Raw genomic sequence first — 22,915 nt, 5'->3', positions numbered from 1 at the left:
CCCATCAACACTGAAGCTCACATTCAAGACTTATAGGAGAAACTAAAAGGGGAAAAGAATGAATTGTATTGATAAACATTAAGACAAGCATTCTTTTGCTCATCTCTGGAGGATATTGAGGGGTAGGTTTAAATTCCTCCTATGCTTTTATTATTATTATTTTTAGGCATGGGGTCCTACTCTGTTGCCTAGGCTGGTCTTGAACTCCTGGCCTCAAGCCATCCTCCCAAAGTACTGGGATTACAGGTGTGGACCATCATGCCTGGCCCCTACTGGTTTTTTGTTTGTTTGTTTTTTAATACAGAGTCTCACTTGTAGAGTGCTGTGGCATCATAGATCACAGCAATCTCAAACTCTTGGGCTCAACCGATCCCCTTGCCTCAGCCTCCCCAGTAACTGTTTTTTTAGAGACGGGGATCTCGGTCTTGCTCAGGCTGGACCTACTGTGCTTTTTAAAGAGTAAGAGAAGCTGGTTTAATGGGTATAATACTCCCTTTCAATAATGGAGTCCCTATTACCAGTCCCTATTACTCCATTACCAAGATCCCTATCTACCATAGTTTAGACCATTACAGCAGATATATTTCACTAGAGAGAGAGTTCTCAAACACAGCACTAATTATGTCACTCTCTGCTTCAAAGACATTCAAGAAGCCTGTTCTGTTCACAAGAGTAAGTAAAAATCATTACTATGGTGTTTTGAAAATAGGTAAATTTACACACCAAAAGAGCTTGTTCTCGTTACACATACCATATATTCTTGGTTTTCCCAAAGTATGTTATCAGTAGGTCAACTAAATTCGGATACACAGAATTAAACATAGTTAAATAAACTAATTTGTTTCTGTGTATCATCAAGCTTCTCCAACTCCCCATGAAATGCCTCAATGGACCAGTGCTCTGGAGAACACATTTAAGGGAAGCTACTCTTTAGTCTCTTCCAACTGTGCCTCTTCACTATCTAATGTGCCACCTTCTTTCATTCTTTTTTCTTTTGCACATCTTGAAAGAATATTTGTCTCAGAACTCATTATTGTCTCCTTCTTATTCCCATACATCCCTCCCCTCTCTGGGACAAGGCTTCCTTTTTTTTTGAGACAGAGTCTCAAGTGGTTACCCTGGGTAGAGTGTGGTGGTGTCACAGCTCACAGCAACCTCAAACTCTTGGGCTTAAGCGATTCTCTTGCCTCAGCCTCCCAAGTAGCTGGGACTACAGGCACTCGCCACAACGCCCAGCTATTTTTTGGTTGTAGTTGTCATTGTTGTTTGGCAGGCCCAGGCTGGATTCAAACCTGCCAGCTCCAGTGTATGTGGCTGGTGCCCTATCCACTGAGCTACAGGCGCTGAGCCTGGGACCAGGCTTCTAACTCTGTCACTCTGCAGAAATTGCAGTGCTCTAAATATGGCACCATTTCTTGCGTCCCTGCACCTGTACTTGGCACTCCCCACACCCCTTATCTCACCTCTTGGCTTAGCTCACCTCTTTGTTACTTTTTCCATTTTTCTTCTGACAATTAAAAATACAGAGTGAAAGAGAAAAATACAGAATAAAAACCAAACACCTGCATCCCCATTAATCAGTAGTGACAACCATTAGACTATGCTAATAATGTCATTTTATTATGCTAATAATGTCATGTTTGCTTCGAGTCTTTTCTTTTTAATAAAAGAACGAAACAGTATAAAGATGAGTGTCCTTTGATTTCTGCTGACAACCTACTCCTCCTCTCCTCCAAAGGCAGGCACCTCACCAGCCTGCTATTTATCCTCCCAGTTCACTTCTATGCTTTTTACATGCAAACACATTCATAAGCAATGAAAAACATTTTGTACATTATAAAAAATACAATGACATCATACAATAAGCATAACCTTATCAGCTTTCCTTTTCTCTCAGAAAAATCTATTCAGGCTGGGCACAGTGGCTCACACCTGTAATCCTAGCATTCTGGGAGGCTGAGGTGGGTGGACTGCCTGACCTCACAGGTTCAAAACCAGCCTGAGCATGAGCAAGAACGAGACCCCGTCTATAGAAATAGCCAGGCATTGAGGCAGGTACCTGTAGTCCCAGCTACTTGGGAGGCTAAGGCAAGAAAATCACTTGAGCCCAAGACTTTGAGGTTGCTGTGAGCTGTGACGCCACAGCATTCTACCAAGGGCAAGGAAGTGAGACTCTGTCTCAGGAAAAAAAAAAAAATCTATTCAAGAAAAGCTACCCATACCGATACTCAACACAATCTGCCAACATGAATTCTTCTCATTTCTCCACTCTACCTATTGCTTCTTTTGTTCTCTCCAGTTGCCAAGAACTTATGTTCCAAGTGCACACATCTTGTCTCATTTGCTCCTCCCACTGACGCCTGAGAAGACGCTCCAAATGCCTACAGTAGGGGCAGGGATGGCACTGTCTCCAGACTTGGCTAAGTCTAAGGCTATGTCCTTCGCCACTGTGCTAAGCTCTCCTGTTACCTATCAATAGCCCACTGAGCACATTCCCTGTGGCAGGTGTTCTGTAAGTATCATGTCTCTTAATTCTCTGAACCACATATTTACTTATGTGTTAAGTACCATTACTCTCCCCATTTTAGATGAGATCGGGCACGTTCAGGGTGGTATGGCCTAAGTATCATGTCTCTTAATTCTCTGAACCACATATTTACTTATGCGTTAAGTACCATTACTCTCCCCATTTTAGATGAGATCGGGCACGTTCAGGGTGGTATGGCCGTAGACTACTCTCCCCATTTTAGAGACAGGTACTGCAACTTTGGTGTGAACAATGACTACATAGCTTCAGAATCTAAGTTTTTATCCACTGGGCTAAATGTCAAATTTGCTTGGAAAAACAAATAAAAGCGAAAGACAGGATTAGAAAGACGAACTGATGATATGAGGTTGCACAGACCTGAGTACTGGTTAACTTGTTCCATGATACTATATACCCTGTTTCCCCGAAAATAAGACAGTGTCTTATTTTAAGGTGTGCTCCCAAAGATGAGCTAGGTCTTATTTTCAGGGGACGTCTTATCTTTCCTGTAAGTAGGTCTTATTTTCAGAGGATGTCTTATTTTCGGGGAAACAGGGTACATGTCATTGTTCACTGACCAACACTGCACCAGAGCATCCTGAGAACAGGAAACAATACTTACGGTCATGGACCCTGTAGCAGTGCTTCTGCAAGCGCTTGATCTCCCATTCCTCCAGCACACCATGAGTCATCAGCAGCTGGAGGAATCGCCTATGGACATCAGTCATGATGCCCATTTTCCTGGTACTGCTGCTCTGCATATCTGAAGGAACTAAAAAAAGTAAATGCACTTAGTGTATGTAGAATATAATTGTCTTAACGCAATAACTAAGAAAATGCCAGGAAGGCTATGTTAACCAGTGTGATGAAAATGTGCCAAACTGTTTATAAAACCAAGGTATGGTGCCCCATGATCACATTAATGTACACAGCTATGATTTAATATTAATAAAAAAAAAGAAGTAAATGCAGCAGTCATCTCGAAGCAAACCAAAAGCAATGTCATAGGTCTTATATTAGTTTATGTGAACAAATATAAATTTATGATCATTTTAAAAATTAAGCTCTTTATGCTAATCATTACAAAAGTGCAAAGAACATGAGTTAGAGCAAGTCAGGACTAGGCAGGGGTAAGAAGTATGAATTCTAGAGTCAGAAGGCTCTAGAGCATGTTTTTCGACCTTTTTTATCCAGAAGTACACTTGAACCTATAATTAAACGTCTACAGCACACTTAAAGTAAAAAAGAGGGTGGCGCCTGTGGCTCAGTGAGTAGGGCGCCAGCCCCATATACCGAGGGTAGAGGGTTCAAACCCGGCCTCGGCCAAAACCGCAACCAAAAAATAGCCGGGCGTTGTGGCGGGCGCCTGTAGTCCCAGCTGCTCTGGAGGCTGAGGCAGGAGAATCGCTTGAGCCCAAGAGCTGGAGGTTGCTGTGAGCTGTGTGAGGCCACGGCACTCTACCGAGGGCCATAAAGTGAGACTCTGTCTCTACAAAAAAAAAGTAATAAAAAAAAAATAAAAAAAAAAAGTAAAAAAGAAAAAGAATATACTTACTCTGCTTTGAACTTCAAAAATAATTTCATTAATGATCTTTTAAAATTTCTCGGCACACCTAAGATCCTCTCATGGCACACCAGTGTGCCACAGCACACCTGTTGAAAATCACTGCTCTAGGGTAGTGCCTGTGGTTCAATGGGTAGGGCACCGGCCCAATATACCAAGGGTGGCAGGTTCAAACCCGGCCCTAGACAGCTAAATCAGCAGTGATAACTGCAACAAAAATAGCCAGGCATTGTGGCAGGCGCCTGTAGTCCCAGCTACTTGGGAGGCTGAGGCAAGAGAATCACTTAAGCCCAAGAGTTGGAGGTTGCTGTGAGCTATAACACCACAGCACTCTACCAAGGGTTGATAAAGTGAGACTCTGTCTCGAAAAGAAAAGAAAAAGAAAATCACTGCTCTGCTCTAGAGCCTGGATCTACCACTTACTAGGTGTGTGAAATCGGGCAGCTTAGTCTCCACGAGCTTCAGATTCAGATCTGTAAAGTGGAGTAATGATTGAACCATCCTCCAGAGAACTGCTGAGGGTTAAGTTATACATGTAACAGCCTAGGAACACAGTAAGCACTAAATAAGTGTGAGCTATTTTTACTGTGAGCCAATTCTGGGTCTGAACTTGGGCTCAGCCACTTACCAGATATACAATCTTGGTGAAATGTAGCCAAGGCCCCTTTTTCTTTAGAGAACTAGTAGAAACACTTAATAAATACTAGCTTCCTTCTCCCCCAGACCTCTAATAAAGCAAATGTCATGGTAGGACTGCAGGCTATTTTTAAAATCTCCTGCTCTCTAATAAAATGGTATCTTTCCACAACCCACAAAGATCAGGGCTGATAAGAGTATTACACAAGCCCTGATCAAAATACCAACTCCTACCATGGAGGGGTATGCAGTGCATGGGCTAAAAATGTGCATTTGGAACCAGACAGGTGCTGGTCAAAGTCGGAATTGCCAGATCTGTCCAATCTTAAGAATTGCCTAACCTGCATAATAAAAATAGATTCCCAGACCTGTTTCTAGAGATTCCAGTGGGCCTAGAATTCTAAGGTAGTAACATTCACTTCAGATGATGCCCTTATCTAACAAGAAATTTGCTGTTAACTTAAGCAAAGATAGCACAAGAAACATTTTCAGCTAACATGCTTGGTCTCCCTAAGGTTCAGTCTTTTCATCTATAAAATGGGGATAATAGCTATCTTAAAGGCATAAGACGAAGTTTCAATCAGCTATGCCTACCAAAGGCTTGCTGAGAACTTGACTCATTAAGAGATACACAAAATTACTAGTGTCTGTTCTTTTTTAACAGCACTGTCACCTGGACTTCAAAGCTGGGAAGATGCACTATCTCATGACCAGTTCCTCTACTTGCCTGCTAGACTTCCTTGAAAACATCTCACCAACCTCTCCACTTCAACAAATTCTTAGACTCATTCCCTTCTCCTTCAACCATCCTCAACCCTTTTCCTCCCCCAAGACCTTCTCATTGTAAATCACATGGTTTGGATGATGCAATCCACACAACCTTATGAACCACACACCTGAGCATCAAACTCTGGTCCTCCTCTCCAAACCCTCAGTTCTAGCAAGTTAAATTTATTTCCTTTTCTTCTTTTTTTTGTTTTATTTTATTTTGTTTTTTGAGAAAGAGTCTCACTATGTCGCCCTTGGTAGAGTGCTGTTGCATCACAGCTCACAGCAACCTCCAACTCTTGGGCTTAAGCGATTCTCTTGCCTCAGCCTCCCAAGCAGCTGGGACTACAGGTGCCTGCCACAAGGCCCAGCTATTTTTTGGTTGCAGTTGTCACTGTTGCTTAGCAGAGCCGGGCCAGGTCTGAACCCAACACCCTGGGTGTATATGGCCGGCGCCCTTGCCAACTGAGCCATTACATTTATATTCTTAACCTTCTAAGAGTTCCATGTCCTAAAAGCTATATAGGTATTTTCATGTTTTATCTTTATATCAAATTTTATCATTAGTCCAATTTTTTTAAGAGGCAAAGTCTCACTCTGTCACCCAGTCTGGAGCACAATGTTAAGAACAGAGCTCACTGCAACCTCCAACGCCTAGGTTCAAGCAGTACTCCCATTTTGACCTCCTAGGTAGTCAGGATTACAGGCACAAGCCACAGCATCTAGCTTTATTTACTAATATTAGGGTATTAAGATCAGGTACCTCCAATCATCCATTTCACTTCCATGTACTTAGCAGCCCCTTATTTATCAGTGTTTTTTGTGGGCACAGAAATAAAATGTGCTGAGCTGAGGAATTTGGACTTTTATCCTGGAATCTTTGGGAAGTAAGGCCTTCACAAACTCAGAATGTTCAATCAGCAATATGGTATAGCCAACATATATTTTAGAAAGATTACCTCCTTTGGCATTGTGGAAATGAACTAGGGGAAGAAAGAAATGAGAGGCAGAGTCCACTAAGCAGTCTACTGAATGGATCCAGCATAAAGGGACAAGAGTGTCACTGTGGCTTGAAGTGGAAACAAACAACAAGAATCATAGCTACCATGATTCCCAGCAAATCTCAGGCAGAATAAATTTTAAAATATCGGGCGGCGCCTGTGGCTCAGTCAGTAGGGCGCCGGCCCCATATGCCGAGGGTGGCAGGTTCAAACCTGGCCCCGGCCAAACTGCAACCAAAAAATAGCCGGGCGTTGAACTGGCGGGCGCCTGTAGTCCCAGCTACTTGGGAGGCTGAGGCAAGAGAATCGCTTAAGCCCAGGAGTTGGAGGTTGCTGTGAGCTGTGTGAGGCCATGGCACTCTACCGAGGGCCATAAAGTGAGACTCTGTCTCTACAAAAAAAAAAAAAAAAAAAAAAAAAAATTTTAAAATATCCACATAGGCACATCACAATAAAAGTACAAACTACCAAATATTAAAAGCAACCAAAGAGGGCGGCACCTGTGGCTCAGTTAGTAGGGCGCCGGCCCCATATACCGAGGGTGGCGGGTTCAAACCCAGCCCTGGCCAAACTGCAACCAAAAAATAGCTGGGCGTTGTGGCGGGCGCCTGTAGTCCCAGCTGCTCGGGAGGCTGAGGCAAGAGAATCGCTTAAGCCCAGGAGTTGGAGGTTGCTGTGAGCTATGTGAGGCCACGGCACTCTACCAAGGGCCATAAAGTGAGACTCTGTCTCTACAAAAAAAAAAAAAAAAAAGCAACCAAAGAAAAGGTCAGATTACTTTCTTTTTTTTTTTTTTTTTTTTTTTTTGTAGAGACAGAGTCTCACTTTATGGCCCTCGGTAGAGTGCGTGGCCTCACACAGCTCACAGCAACCTCCAACTCCTGGGCTTAAGCGATTCTCTTGCCTCAGCCTCCCAAGTAGCTGGAGGTCAGATTACTTTCAAAAGAGCAACTAGACTGATAGCTGACTTTACAACAGCAACAATGGAAGTCAGTCGCAGTGGGAAAGTATCTTCAACATGTTCGGAGGGGGTGTATGTCAGCTAAGAATTCTATACCCAGCTAAAGACTCAGGATAAGACAAAAACATTTCCAAACAATGAAAAACTCAAAGAGTAAGTAACCAGCAGACCCTAAAGGAAATTCTAAAGCATGTATTTCAAGAAGGAGGAAAGTGACACCAGTTGGAAGGTCTAAAATGCAGAGTAGGATAAAGAACAAAGAAATTTGTAAAGATGTGGCTATTTAAAAGTTGATTTATGGGGCTGCGCCTGTGGCTCAGTTGGTAAGGCGCCAGCCACATATACCGAGGGTGGCGGGTTCAAACCCGGCCCCGGCTGAACTGCAACCAAAAAATAGCTGGGCGTGTGGCGGGCGCCTGTAGTCCCAGCTACTTGGGAGGCTGAGGCAAGAGAATCACTTAAGCCCAGGGGTTGGAGGTTGCTGTGAGCTGTGTGATGCCATGGCACTCTACCGAGGGCCATAAAGTGAGACTCTGTCTCTACAAAAAAAAAAAAAATAATAAAAAAAATCAAAAGTTGATTTATGACCGTATAACAGTAAAAAAAGTCTCAAAGAATTTTAAAAAATTAAAATACACAAAAAAATAGCATATAATTCAGGAGGTGACCACTGAAATTAGTGTTTTAACATCCTAGAGATGACTAGAATAATCAGAACATTAATACATTTTATATTTGCATTTTACAATTTCTAGATTAGCCACTTAAAAAGCACAGAAAGAATATACAATTTCCAAGTTAGTAAAGGAAAATAATGTAATAAGAAAAAAATTACAGCTCAATTTACAATCACCAAAATGTGATAACGGCCTAAATGCTCAGCAACCCAAGAATGGATTAATAAGCTGTAGTATATGCATACCAGGGAATATCATTCAGCCATTTAAAAAGATGGAGGCTCAGCGCCCATAGCTCAGGGGCTAGGCAGGTTCCAACCCGGCCCAGGCCTCCTAAACAATGACAACTGCAACAACAACAACAACAACAACAACAACAAAAAATAGCCCAGTGTTATGGCAGGTCCCTGTAGTCCTAGCTACTTGGGAGGGTAAGACAAGAGAACTTCTTGAGCCCAAGAATTAAAGGTTCCTGTGAGCTGTGACGCCACAGCACTCTACTGAGGGTAACATAGTAAGACCCTGTCTCAAAATAAATAAATAAATAAATATTTTTAAAAATGGAAACTTTGCATCTTTCGTATTAACCTGGATGGAAGTGGAACACATTATTCTTAGTAAAGCATCACAAGAATGGAGAAGCAAGAACCCTATGTACTCAATTCAGATATGAAGATAATTAATGACCTAGTGCACAGTGTGGGGTGGGGAAAGGGGAGAGCAGAGAGAAGGAAGGATGGGGTAGGGAGGTCACTGTGTGTAACACACCTTTTGGGGACAGGACACAATTATAAAAGGGACTTTACCTAACAAATGCAATCAATGTAACCCAGTTCTTTGTATCTTCTATGAATTCCCAACAATAAAAAAAAATTAATTATCCCTAAAGGCAACAAAAGAGAAGAAAGAACAGACATAAAAAGCATAAAATGTTAAGTCAGGAGAAATAAATCCAATTATTATGGAATCTAATAGTAATTAGATTCTAATTATTACAATATTAATAATTAGAATTATTATTCTAATTATAACAATAAATGAAAATGAACTATATGTTCACACTTAAAGACAAGGACTATTAGACCTGAGTTAAAACCATTAAATAAATAATGGATAAAATCTAGCCCTATATTATGAGTTACACGTAAAATATAAGAACACCAAAAAAAAAAAAAAAAAAAAATCAAAGTAAAAGGACAGAAGAAGATACACTATGCAACTAATGAAAAGAAAGTTGGTATGGCTCTATTAATGAAACAAAATTGACTTTAAGGCAAAAAGGATTGCCAGAGATAAATGTCATGACAAAATGGCAAAAAGGTTCAATTCCCAAGAAAATAAAACAATCTTAAATGTTTAGGCACCTAATTATAAAGTCTTAAAACTGTTCAGGCAAAATTGTTAGAACTACCAAGATAAATATATAGATCCACAACCACAGTGAGAAATATTAACATACCTTTCTCATTAATGAAGAAATCAATTAGTTTAGTGATGGACATGCATAAAATGCTAAACCCAACAGCTACAGAACATAGAATCTTCAAGCATACCCAGAACAATTAAGCAAATTGCAAAACTGGTCTGAAAAGTGAGTCTGAGGAAAATTTAAAGCACAGGTCTAACACAAACTATGTTCTCTGACTACAATGCAATAAAGTCTAGAAACCAGTATCAAAAACATAACTAGAAACACCCCATTTGTTTAGAATTTAAGAAACATATTTCTAAATAATCCATTACCAAAAAGGAATTATTTGTGGAAATTAGAAAACATTTTGAACTGAACAATAATAAAACATTACACATAAAAACAGGTGGGAAGCAAATGAAGAGAAATTAATAGCCTTAAATGTTTATACATATATTTTTAAGTATAATTAAAACACATGAGTAGGTAATTAAAACATATGTCCTGAAATAAATTAGGCATCCACCTTAAGACGCTATAAAAAGAACAGTAAATTAATCCATAGAAAGTTAAAGGAAGAAAATAATAAAGAGTAAAAATTAAATAAAATGGAAAATAAGCATATACCTAGAGATCAACAAAGTCAAAATTATTCTTTGAAAAAACTTTAAAAATGTGAAAAACCTCTAACAAGATTTTCCAAGAGCGAAAACTTACAAATAAACAATATTTGGAATGAAAAGAGAAATTGCATGTAATACAAACATTTTTAAAAGATATAAACAATTTATAACAATGAACCTGAAAGTTTTTCTTTTTCTTTCTTTTTTTTTTTTTTTGTAGAGACAGAGTCTCACTTTACCACCCTCGGTAGAGTGCCATGATGTCACAGGACTCACAGCAACCTCCTGCTGTTGGGCTTCCGCGATTCTCCTGCCTCAGCCTCCTGAGCAGCTGGGACTACAGGCGCCTGCCACAACGCCCAGCTATTTTTTGGTTGCAGTTCAGCCGGGGCTGGGTTTGAACCTGCCACCCTCGGTATATGGAGCCGGTGCCCTACTCACTGAGCCACAGGCGCCACCCAAACCTCAAAGTTTTAAATATGTACAAAGTCATAGGAAACTCATTCAAAAGAATTATTTAAAAACCTAAACAGTCTTATACCATTAATGACATTTTACAGGAAATCTATCCTCTCACACAAAGAAAACTTCAGGTCCTGATTCATTTATCAAGAAGTCCTACCAAACATTCTGGAAGTAAGTAATTGCAAATGTTAACACAAACTATCTCAGAGCCACAAAAAGAGCAAATCCTTCTGATAAGGTTTGGCCTTAGACCTAACAACTTATAACTTGGCCACTGGACCTAACAAGAACCTTGACAGAAATGAAAATTACAGCCAAGTATCTTTCACAAGCACAGCAGCGATATGTCCTAAACAAAAGGCTAACAAAATTAATCTAGCCAAGTAAAAATAATGACATATCATCACTTACTTGAATTTATTCTAGCAATGGTTACATATCTGAAAATGAATGAATGTGAATCATCACATTAATAAAGGAAAAGGCATATGATTATCTTGATACAGAACATACTGTTATTAAAATTCATCATTTATTCACACTAAAAACTTAAATTTGGAACAGAAGGAAACTTCTTTTATCTGCTAAGGGACATATACAAAAAAAAAAAAAAAACTACAGTGAATATAATCCTTAAAGAAGAAATGCTGAAAGCAATCACATTAAAAAACAAATTGAGGGGAGCGCCTGTGGGTCAGTGGGTAGGGCACCAGCCCCATATATCGAGGGTGGCAGGTTCATACCCGGCCCCCGCCAAACTGCAACAACAACAAAAAAAAATAGCCGGACATTGTGGTGGGCGCCTATAGTCCCAGCTACTGGTGCGGCTGAGTCAAGAGAACCGCCTAAGTCCAGCAGCTGGAGTTGGCTGTGAGCTGTTGACACCACAGCACTTTACTGAGGGTGATGAAGTGAGACTCTATCTCTACAAAAAACTAAAAAAATAAGACTCTGTCTCTACAAAAAACTAAAAAACCAAATTGATCCATTGCAATTGAGCCAATGCAATTCCAGTCAAAATCCCAACAGGCTTTATGACGTGTCTGCACATGATTTGCCATGATTCTAAAATTTACATACAAAACATAAAGGCAAAATGGCAAAGATTTTTTATGAAGCTAGAATAATGAATAAAGTGCGTTAATGATAGATAAGACAAATAAGACCAATGGAACAGAATATAGAGCTCAAAAATACAAAGGTATACACATGTGCATAGTGGACATACTGGATCAAAGCAAACTTTTTTCTTTTTTGAGACAGAGTCTCACTATGTAGCCCTTGGCATCATAACTCACACCAACCTCAAACTCTTGGGCTTAAGCGATTCTCTTGCCTCCGCCTCCCAAGTAGCTGGGACTATAGGCGCCTGCCACAACACCCGGCTATTTTTTGGTTGCAGCTGTTATTGCTGTTTAGCAGGCCCAGGCAGGGCTCCAACCCGCCAGCCTCAGTGTATGTGGCCAGCACCCTACTGTACTGAGCTACAGGTGCTGAGGCCAAAGCAAACTTTTCAATAAAAGGTGCCAGACATTTCACATGTGGAAAAAAAAAAGTTTTTTGTATATACCTCATACTATACACAAAAATCAATTCTAGAGGGTTATTATAAGAAAAAAACTATAAAACTTTTAGACAATATAGAGAATACCTTTATAGCCCATAAATAAGGAAGAATTTCTTTAAAAGGTACAAAAAGTACAAATTACATAACTGGGCAGGGTGGCTCATGACCATAATCCTAGTACTTTGTTTTGGGAGGCCAAGGTGAGAGGATCACTTGAGGTCAGTAGTTCAAGATCAGCCTGAGCAAGAAAAAGTAAGACCCACTTCTCTACAAGAGATAGAACAATCCAGGTGTCCTGGCACACACCTGTATACCCAGGTGCTCAGGAGGCTGAGAGGAGGCTCAAGCCCCAGAGTTTGAGGTTGCAGTGAGCTATGATGACACCACTGCAACAAAGCAAGACCCTGACTCAAAAAAAAAAAATTATAAAGGAATACACTGATAAATTAGACTATTAAAATCAAGAACCTCTGTTCACCAAAAACACTAGAAAGAGAGATGCTACAAACTACAAACTGAAAAATATCTGAAATACAAGCCACAAAATAAAAAAAATATGAATTGAGAATATCTAAGGAACTCCTACAAAACAGGACAGAAAAAACAATGGTAAGAGATGGATGACAGACAACGAATGACAGAAATTTTACAGAATGGCTGAGGCTGAGATTCATTTCTACCACTTCTGGTAAAGTATAAATTCTAATAACCTAACCATTTCAGATAACAATTTGATATTATTAGCAAATTTGCTTATCACCAGAAATCCACAATAAGGTGTATATATACCTTACAGAAATTTCCACATTTGCCCCAGGAAGTATGTTTACAGAAGCACTACATAATAACAAAAGTCTGGCAATAGTATAAGTGTCTATCAACTGAAGAGCAGCCACCATGGAATTCAACACAGCAATGTAGAGCTACTCACGTCAACACCGATGCTTCTCAAAAACATGTTACATGCAAAAATAAAGTCACACAAAATATATTTTAGGAGCCCATTGATACACAATCCAAAACTCAGCAAAACTACACATTACATTTGTTAGAGATGCATACATAAACAGTAAAAATTACAACAAAAAACAAGGGAATGAGTAACACAATGGTTATATTTGCAGAGGGAAGAAAAGGATTCCACGGAGACTTTGGGCATATGATGATGTTCTTTCTTGACTGGGTAGGTAGATAGGTGTTCATTTTTGTTCTTTAAACTTACATTTCTGCATAATTTTATAGGTATGTTACATGTAGGAAAAAAAGAAAAAGATGTGAATATGTTAAATGATAGCCCAGAAAAATTAATGAGGAAAATGAAGACCAGAACAGGACTGAATGCTATAATTTGAAGGAAAAGAGTGGGAAGTGGGAGTTGGAAGAGATACAAAAAGATAGATATGCTTGTTTATGCATATTATGTCAGCTGCCTCTGTGAAGAGGAACTTGTGGGGGGAAGGGTATGATTAGCCATGGCCTGTATTGCCTTCCTAAATTATAAAATAGAGAAGTTCCTGGAATAAGTAAATTTCAGGTATGTGTTATGTGCTGACAGTGTTAGGGCTTCACACGCATAACCTCATTTAATCCTCACCAGAATCTCATGAGGAAAGCAATATTGATCCCATTTTACAGATTAAAACTGAGGCTAAAAAGAAATAAGGTGACACCTGAGCATTAGTGACAAAGATAGGGTTGACAAAACAAAAAGCACAGTTTCTATCCTCAAGGTACTCTCTGTCCAGGTAAGTGAGAAAAATAAGTGAACGATAAAATTATGACCGAGGTCCTTTATCTGCATTTCTCAGCTCTAAAAAGGTCTGAACACGAAATTTTTCTGAAGTTTGAACCCTTTTATCTGACCTAAGAATGAGACTATTTATGGTTGTTAACGAACGTATTTATCTGTGGAACCAGTTAACACATCTGATTACAAGACCCTGCTCCAGATCCCCCTGAGGGTGTAACCTAACATTACATATACCTAACATTTTACCTTTCCAGAATCCGAGAAATTCTGGATTCTCAAAACATCCAGCCTCAGAGCTTTAAAACGAGGGACTGCGTTCACTGGGCAGGGTGGCTCATTCCTGTGATCCTAGCACTCCTGGAGGCGGAAGAGGAGGAGTTTGATACCAGCCAGAGCCAAAGCAAGACCCCACCAGTCCTTGTGGTGGGCACCTATAGCTCCACCTACCTGGGAGGCTTGAGGCAAGAGAATCTCTTTTTTTTTTTTGAGACAGTCTCACATTATGTGGCCCTCAGTAGAGTGCTCTGGCGTCACTGCTCACAGCAACATCAAACTCTTGGGCTTAAGCTAGTAGCTGGGACTACAGGCGCCCGCCACATGGCCCAGCTATTTTTTGGTTGTAGTTGTCATTGTTTGGCAGGCCCGCGCCAGGTTCGAACCCACCAGCCCGGTGTATGTGGCTGGCGCCCTAGACGCTGAATTACTTGTTCGAAGCTGCTGTGAGCTGTGACGCCAAAAAAAATATTTTTAATGAAATAAAAAATAAACAGGCCGGGCGCGGTGGCTCACGACTGTAATCCTAGCACTCTGGAAGGCCGAGGCGGGTAGATGGCCTCGTCTCGCCAGGGTGGCGGGCGCCTGGGGTTCCAGCTACTCGGGAGGCCGAGGGAGGAGAATCGCCTGAGCCCACGAGTTGGAGGTTGCTGTGAGCTGTGACGCTACCGCACTCTCCTGAGGGCGACAAAGTGAGACTCTGCCTCAAAAAAGGTGTGTGTGGGGGGAAGTGTGTACTTATACCAAGAAGCTCTGTACGCAACACAGGCGATCCGAGAGGGTGGCGTCGTTAACTGACAGGGTGGTCAGGGAAGGCCGCGTTTTCCACAGACGAAACCAGCCTCAAGAGAAAGTTGTAGTTTGTTATCACCTATTACGATTACAAGTATTTTCTCACCTAGGATTACGATGTAAAACGCCTGTGAGGGTGCGTGTGTGCTGAGGCGCTAGAACCCGGCCCTGCCGCCTCGGCTGCCCCCTCGGTAAAGGAGAAGCCCCACGCCCCCGGGACCGCTCTTCCTTCACAGCTGACAGGGGCCGGCCCGGGGCCCGATTCCCACTGCCTGACTCGTCCTACCCCATCTCAGTCCTCCCCTGGCCCGGCCTTAAGCCCCTCTTCCATCCCGCCGGGTCCCCACGCGCCAATTTACCCACCCCGGCGCTCAAGAACAACCGGACTGTGCTGGCGGCTACGGTCCAAGACTGACTCGTTTTTTCGGGGCGGGGCGAACGCAAATATGACGTTACCATTGGCGGACTCCAGCAGATGTGGCCCGCCCTCGAGTGATGCACTTCCTGTCCTCGTGCCCGCTCCGTTGCCATGGTGTTTCGGCTCGCAGGGAACCGGCTTTCTGTTGCGAATTGCAGGGTTTCCCGCCTGCTCTCGAAGCTTATCGAGCGTTGGCTTCCGCTTTTTCTCCCTCCGCCTGCGGCACAGCTGAGGCTCCTCCGACCTAAGGGGAGGAAGAGCTGGCTTGTCGCCAGGGCTCTCTTGGGAGGATGCCCCAGACCTCAGTTTCCCCATCTGTGGCGCTGACGGTGAGGACGACTAGTAACCAAGGACGAGTCTCTAGGATCCTGGCTCTGCCACCTACTGTTTGCCAGAGCTTGGACAAGTCCCAGTGCTTCCCTTAGCCTCAGTTTCTTCTTCCATTACACGGGGAAGATCCTGTAGTCCTTACAAAATGGTGTTCGTGAGACTTAAAAGCAATATGCATATCACGTGTTTAGCAAAGCACTTGAAATGTGTCACATGAGAGTGCTGCTTAAATATTAGCTATTATTTAACCTAGGGAGTATTGTGAGAAGTAAATGAAGTTATTAATTTAAGAGAGTGGACAGCTTAGAATCTCCACGGCATTTATTTTACAAGCATATTCCAGTCTCAGACAGCTAGGGATGCAGCCTAGAAGGAGACAGGTAACCATAGAGCAGTAGTAAGTGCAAGTTTCTGTTATCATCAGTTTCCTCCACCGTGTAGTGGGAAAAGCAGTAGGGTGTAGAAATTGTTAAAAGCTTGAGCTCTGGGGCTCGCGCCTGTTATCCTAGCACTCTCCGAAGCCGAGGCAGGTGGATTGCCTGAGCTCTTGACTTCAAGACCCCCGTCTCTTAAAAAAAACAAAAATAGCCCAGCGGGCTCCTGTAATCCCAGCTACTTGGGAGGCTGAGAAAAGAGCCAAGAGTTTGAGGTTGGTGTGAACTGTGACGCCAGGGCACTCTACCGAGGACGACAAAGTGAAACTGTCTCAAAAAAATAAAATAAAATAAAATAAAAATAATTAAATAAAAGCTTGCGCTCTGGAGCTGGATGGTCAATATTGAATCCTGGCCCTTAAATTCAGTATCTTTGAGACCCAGGATGAAGTACAATCATCCTTTGGTATTCCTGACTTTCTCATCTGTGTATCAGAATTCTTGGGGAAAAAGACAACATGACAATAAAAAGAAATACAAGTTTTAAAAACAATACAACTTATATAGCATTTACATTGTATTAGGTATTATAACTAATCGTCTGGTGATTTAAAATATACAAGAGGGGGCGGCGCCTGTGTTTCAGTGAGTAAGGCCCCGGCCCCACGTACCGAGGTTGGCAGGTTCAAACCCTGCCCCGCCCAAACTGTAGCAAAAATATAGCCGGGCGTTGTGGCAGGTGCCTGTAGTCCCAGCTACTCGGGAGGCTGAAGCAAGAGAATCGCCTGGGCCCAGGAGCTGGAGGTTGCTGTGAGCTGTGACGCCAGGACACTCTACCGAGGGCAATAAAGTGAGACTCTGTCTCTACAAAAAAAAATAATAATAATAAATAAATAAATAAAATACACAAGAGGATGTGCACAGGCTATATGCAAATACTTTGCCATTTTGTATTAGGGCCTTGACCATCTGTAGATTTTGGTATCAGTTCAGGTCATGGAACCAATTCCCCACAGATAGTATGGGTCACCTATATTCAAGCTCTCAGCCTTAGTTTGCTCATCTATAAAGTGGGTGTAACAATAATAGCACATTATTGATAGAGTTTTTGAAAGGGTTAAAGAAAGGTTACACACAAACCACTGGCTCATAGTAAACTCTCAGTAAGTGTGAGCTACCATTACTAATAAAGTATTAATAAACTGCCTTATGGGCAGTTGAATAAGACAAGAAAACAGCCCTAGGGATGAACAACCATGTTTTGTTTGCCCTATACAATTTTATAAAATTTTTTATTTATGGCTCAGCACCCATAGCTCAGTGGGTACATACACCGGGCCTGCTAAATAACAATGACAACTACAAAAAAAAAAAAAAAATAGCTGGGCGTTGTGGCGGGCACCTGTAGTCCCAGCTACTGGGGAGGCTGAGGCAAGAGAATCACTTAAGCCCAAGAGTTAGAAGTTGCTGTGAGCTGGCACCCACCACAGTGCCCGGCTGTTTTTTTTGTTGTAGTTGTCATTGTTGTTTAGCAGGCCCAAGCCAGGCTTGAACCTGTCAGCCTCGATGTATGTGGCTGGCGCCCTACTCACTGAACTACAGGCGCCGAAGCAAATGTCAAGCATGCTTTTATGTGTTTACTGGTGCTACAATATCTATCTATCTATCTATCTATGTATCTATCTACCTATCTATCTTCTTTTGTAAAATGCATGGTCAAATACAATGTTTTTCAACTTTTTTTTTTATCTCATGGCACACTTAAATTATGTTGATCCAGAAAAAGAGTAAAGAAAAGAATATATTTACTGTGCTTTGAACTTCTTTTAAAAATAATTTAATTAATGATCTTTAAAATTTTTTCCGGCAGACCTAAGATCCTCTCATGGCACAGCAGTGTGCTGCAGCACACCAGTTGAAAAATCGCTGATTAAATATTTTGCCCATTTTTAATTTTTTTCTATATTCTTATTAAGTTGTAAGAGCTCTTCACATATTCTGGAAATTAATTGTCATATGTATAGTCAACACTTTTCTTATTCTATTTTATAGTTTATAGCTTTAGGTTATATGTTTAGATCTATGATCCATCCAAGTTAATTTTTTTGTATGGTGTGAGGTAGGGGTCAAGGTTTACTTAATTTTTTTCCTTTAAGGATACCTAGATGTTACATCAGCATTTGTTGAAAAAAAAACTATCCTTTTTGCCCTTGAGTCATCTTGACACATTTCTTCACACTATTCTATTTCATGCCTCTATTCTGTTTTATTTCTTGACTCTGAGTCCTCCAACTGTAGAATACCACACTATAGATCATGTGTGATTGTTGGAAATAAATGTGCTTGAATTAAATGCATAATAAATTGTATACATTATCCTTAAAAAAAAAAAAAAAAGAAGTTGCTGTGAGCTGTGATGCCACAACATTCTACCCGAGCATGACAGTGTGACTGTCTCAAAAAAATTTTTTTCCTATTTATTATCAATTTTTAAAGTTGAAGCATTTCACATAAAATCCTGAAATATCTGCTCTGGAAAAATAAAGAAGTCTGTCAGCAATGGGCCAGCATTCTTCCATGGAAGCATGTGTTTAAATAGCGTTTGGGAGAAATTATTCTCTTTTATAATAAAGTGTGTGCAGATTAAAAGCTGAGGACCAAGAATAGAAAACGGTGGGAACACCAACACTTTGAGATCAAAAGGCCAAGAAAAGAGGTAGAAAGAGAAGAAAGAAATTCAAGGGGTGGCGCCTGTGGCTCAAGGAGTAGGGCACCGGCCCCATATACTGAAGGTGGTGGGTTCAAACCCAGTCCCGCCCCCCCCCCCACCAAAAAAAAAGAAAGAAAGAAATTCAAGACAGAGAGATATTCAAGGGACATAATAAGAAAGACTTCTGAGAAAGAAGGTTTGATTAGAATTGTCAGTGCTCTATAGAGGTCAAGAAAGACCTGTCATTGATTTAGAATTTGATATCCAACAAGGGCAGTCTGTAGAGAAAGGGGAGGAAGCTAGATCAGATTCCAAGAGGAGTGAAGAATGGAAATTGAGGAAGTGGAGAGGGCATGCTGACTACTTTCTTAGGAAGTGTGGTTTAGGAAGGAAAGACTTAAAGACTTGGAAACAAGGGGGAAATCAATAAAATAAAGCAGACAAGAGGGTGGTGCCTGTGGCTCAAAGGGGTAGGGCACTGGCCCCATATGCCAGAGGTAGTGGGTTCAAACCTAGCCCTGGCCAAAACAAACAAACAAACAAAAAAACAGACAAAGGATAGGGTCGAGGGGATATGGGGACTGGATTACTCTTACCCTAGAGAGGAGGAGAGACACTTCTGAAACGAGAAGGAAGGAGGTGAAAATGGCTAAATAAAGTCTCACCCCTGATGTTTTCTATATTCTCCATAAAGTAGCTGACAGTCTTATTTTGCTGAATAAAGAGGCTGAGGAAATGCAAGGGGATTTGATGGGAGGGAGTCAACCATTTGGAACAGATGCCAAGAAGCATGCCAATGCAAGGCTCCAGCTAATGTCAAAACCAAAAAGATCCAAAGATGATAGTCAATTATCTGATCCCCTCTCCCAATCTCCCATCCCCAACCCAGGTGCCTCAGAGCAGAAGCTCAGTTCAGACTTATCCTAGATGGGCCTTATAGTTGGGCACTGACTCTAGGAAGCAAAGCCACTGGAAGATGTTTCTTTGAAATGATTCATCATAGTATTGGCAGATAGAAATAGGAAAAAGGGAAAGTGCTGACAAATTAGAAAGGAAGAGTCAACCAGAGGTCGCAAGGAGGTACGCCCAGCTCAGTTTGAACAAGTACTAAGGATTGGAGCTCATGGAACAGAGTGATCCCCGACAGGGTGACTGTCCAGCCTCAGTATGACTCTTCTTTCAGAAGACAGTCTGTTCTCCAGTATGTTCAGTGAATAGTTATTAGGACCTTTGATGTGCCAGACATTGGACTGGTGGCTCCTGGACAACTCTGACAGTTCAAACCTTCTTCCAAAACGTTTATTAATTGCTTATACATAAGAGGCTAAGGCCTTGGCTAGAGTGGAAGCTTGGGGTCAAATAATACGCTAAGGGTGTTGGTCTTTCATCTAAGGACGATAGAAGCTAACAGAGTAATGAGATCATGTTTGTATTTTAGAAAAAGAACTTTGGCATGTCTATTCTTTTCGAACATGCTGGGAACATTTGTAGAAGTTGACTGTACTGGGCTACAAAGGAAGCTTCAATAAATTCCAAAGAATCTATAGACCACATTCACGAACCACAATGCAGTAAAATTAAAAAGCAACAACAAAAGAAGAGGCAAAAAGAAACTCATATAACACACAGAAAACTGCAACTGCAGTTAAATTAGTAACTGCAGTTGCTTCTGAGGAAGGGGCCAGGAAGTCAGGGTGATTTTTTTAACCAGCCACATTTATTACTTATGAAAAATGCTATTAAAAATTACAAGCATATGATTCAATGTCATTGCTTAAACTGGGTGATGAGTGCAGGAGTGTATACACAGGTGTTCATTATATTAATTTTTACATCTTTAGTATTTTGAAAGATTTTATCATATTTGTAAAAGAAAAAGAACATACATTTAGGAACTGAAAAATACAGATAAAAAAGAAAACCAGTATGAAAATTACAGAAATGAATGACAGTGAATGCCTGACATAACAAAATTTATGGGATCAAATAATTAGAGGGGACTTTATAGTCTCAAGTATATTTATTACAAAAGAAGAAAAAGTTAAAGGAGCTAATGTACAATTTAGAGGTAGAAAAATAACAAGTAAATAAACTCAGAGAAAGGAGAAGGAAGGAAATAATAAAGGAAAAGCAGAAATGACTAAAACAAAAGAAAATGAAGTTAATTATAGAAACCAAAAAACTGATGTTCTCTTAAAGAATAATAAAAGAGAGGAATTTCTTATAAGACGGGTCAAGAAAATTACACAATTGAACAATATTACACATGGCAAAGAGGACATACCAGATAGGGTAAAACTTTTAGAAAGCATAGGTATATACTATGACAAGTTTATGCCAATACATTTGAAAAATTAAAGAGGTAATTATTTTTCACAAAAATACAAATTATAAAATGTGCCCCACAAAGAAAAGTAGACCAATTATTAATGAAATTTAAATGGAATCTGCACTAACTCCCATGATGTCCAGACCAAGATAGTTTTACTGGAGTGATCCACAAAAAAAAAATTTTAAAGACTATATTATATAAATTTCACAGGAATATTAACAACATAGAGAAAGCTGTTCACATTCTGTAAGACTAATCTAATTTTTATATTCTAGGGACAAAAAGAATAGCAAAATTAGAACATCAGACCTATCTATATTACAAACATGCAGAAAGTGAGCCCACCTGTGTATCAAAAGAATATCTCCTCCAAAGGAAGAAATTCAAATGGCTAAAAAAGAAAAAAAAGTGGGAAGATGTTTAACCTTACTATTAGTTGGAAATAAAAACAAGAAAAATAAACCAACTTTTCTCCCATAAGAATGATAAAATGTTGCTATGGGTAAAGAGAGACCAGTATTGCTGTACATGAATGGTGGGGTTGTAAATGTTATAGCCACTCTGGAGAGCAATTTGATGTTATTGAAATGAAAATGCTCATCTAGCAATTCTACTTCTAGGAATTTAACTGGAGAATGTCTCCCTGGTGTACTTGAGAAAGTTTGCTGCAACAGTGTTGGCAACAAACAGATGATAAAAATGAAACATCTTAAATAAACATTAATAAGAAAACAAAAAACCAAAATATTCCTGCTCAATGCATTATCACAGAACATTAAAAAGAATGAATTAACTCACAAGTAACTACATAATTTTTTTTTTTTTGAGACAGAGTCTCACTTTGTCATTCTCAGTAGGGTGCTGTGGTGTCATAGCTCACAGCAACCTCAAACTCTTGGGCTCAAGTGATCCTCTTACCTTGCCTCAACCTCCCAAGTAGCTGGGACTACAGGCACCTGCCACAATGCCCAGCTATTTTTTAGAGATGGGAATTGGAATATATTCAGGGTGGTCTCTAACTCCTGAGCTCAAGCTATCCTCCCAGCTCGGCCTCCCAGAGTGCTAGGATTACAGGCCTGAGCCGCCGCACCGGTCTCCTTTTAGCTTGTTTCTCACCTGCAAATAAGATATTATAGCAACCATGGCAGGCTGCATACCAGTTATTCCTGCAACATCCTGCATCACCATGGGACCGGTAGTTGATGTGGTAAAATATGTTGCGCATTTATCTTTCCCACGAAATTTCTTCTAGCCACAAAATTAACTAGAAACAAGAGAAGCATAGCCTTGTCTCCCCCTTTTATCAGCAACGCAGTCTCCAATGCAAAAGAGTGAATAATGTACCAAAACTAAGCTAAAAATACTGATGAAACAAGGTTAGATGATAATACACAGCAGTTTCTTTGCGAAACCTACGTTACAATTAGATTATGGGGTGTCCCAAGTTAAATGAACAAGGCCATGTGGTATGACTGAGCAGAAATAAAGTCTGAGAGGGTGGCGCCTGTGGCTCAGTGAGTAGGGCGCCGGCCCGATATACCAAGGGTGGTGGGTTCAAACCCAGCCCCGGCTGAACTGCAACAAAAAAAATAGCCGGGCCTTGTGGCGGGTGCCTGTAGTCTCAGCTGCTCGGGAGGCTGAGGCAGGAGAATCGCGGAAGCCCAAGAGCTAGAGGTTGCTGTGAGTCCTGTGACGTCATGGCACTCCACCGAGGGCGGTAAAGTGAGACTCTGTCT

The 22,915-nt window shown here is 40.8% G+C and overlaps 1 protein-coding gene across 5 annotated transcripts in view; it reads right to left on the bottom strand.

The window, feature by feature from the left end:
• The window catches only part of NSMCE1 (NSE1 homolog, SMC5-SMC6 complex component), a 44,211-nt gene extending 28,314 nt beyond the window's left edge, over window positions 1-15,897 (bottom strand). For 4 of the 5 annotated variants that reach the window (XM_053557103.1, XM_053557106.1, XM_053557104.1 and 1 more), the window contains exons 1-2: window positions 15,379-15,897; window positions 3,150-3,299 (exon numbers count right to left, since the gene is read on the bottom strand). In XM_053557103.1, the coding sequence (XP_053413078.1) occupies window positions 3,150-3,299; window positions 15,379-15,748 (520 nt within the window). In that variant the 5' untranslated portion in view covers window positions 15,749-15,897. The remainder of the gene's footprint in view (window positions 1-3,149; window positions 3,300-15,378) is intronic. The other variant, XM_053557107.1, reaches the window with a different exon arrangement.
• Window positions 15,898-22,915: the final 7,018 nt, after the last annotated feature.

This window comes from Nycticebus coucang, chromosome 12 (genome assembly GCF_027406575.1).
Source record: "Nycticebus coucang isolate mNycCou1 chromosome 12, mNycCou1.pri, whole genome shotgun sequence".
Taxonomy (NCBI): domain Eukaryota; kingdom Metazoa; phylum Chordata; class Mammalia; order Primates; family Lorisidae; genus Nycticebus; species Nycticebus coucang.
Note: the sequence above shows the minus strand (reverse complement) of the source record. Positions and strands in the feature narration are given on the sequence as shown.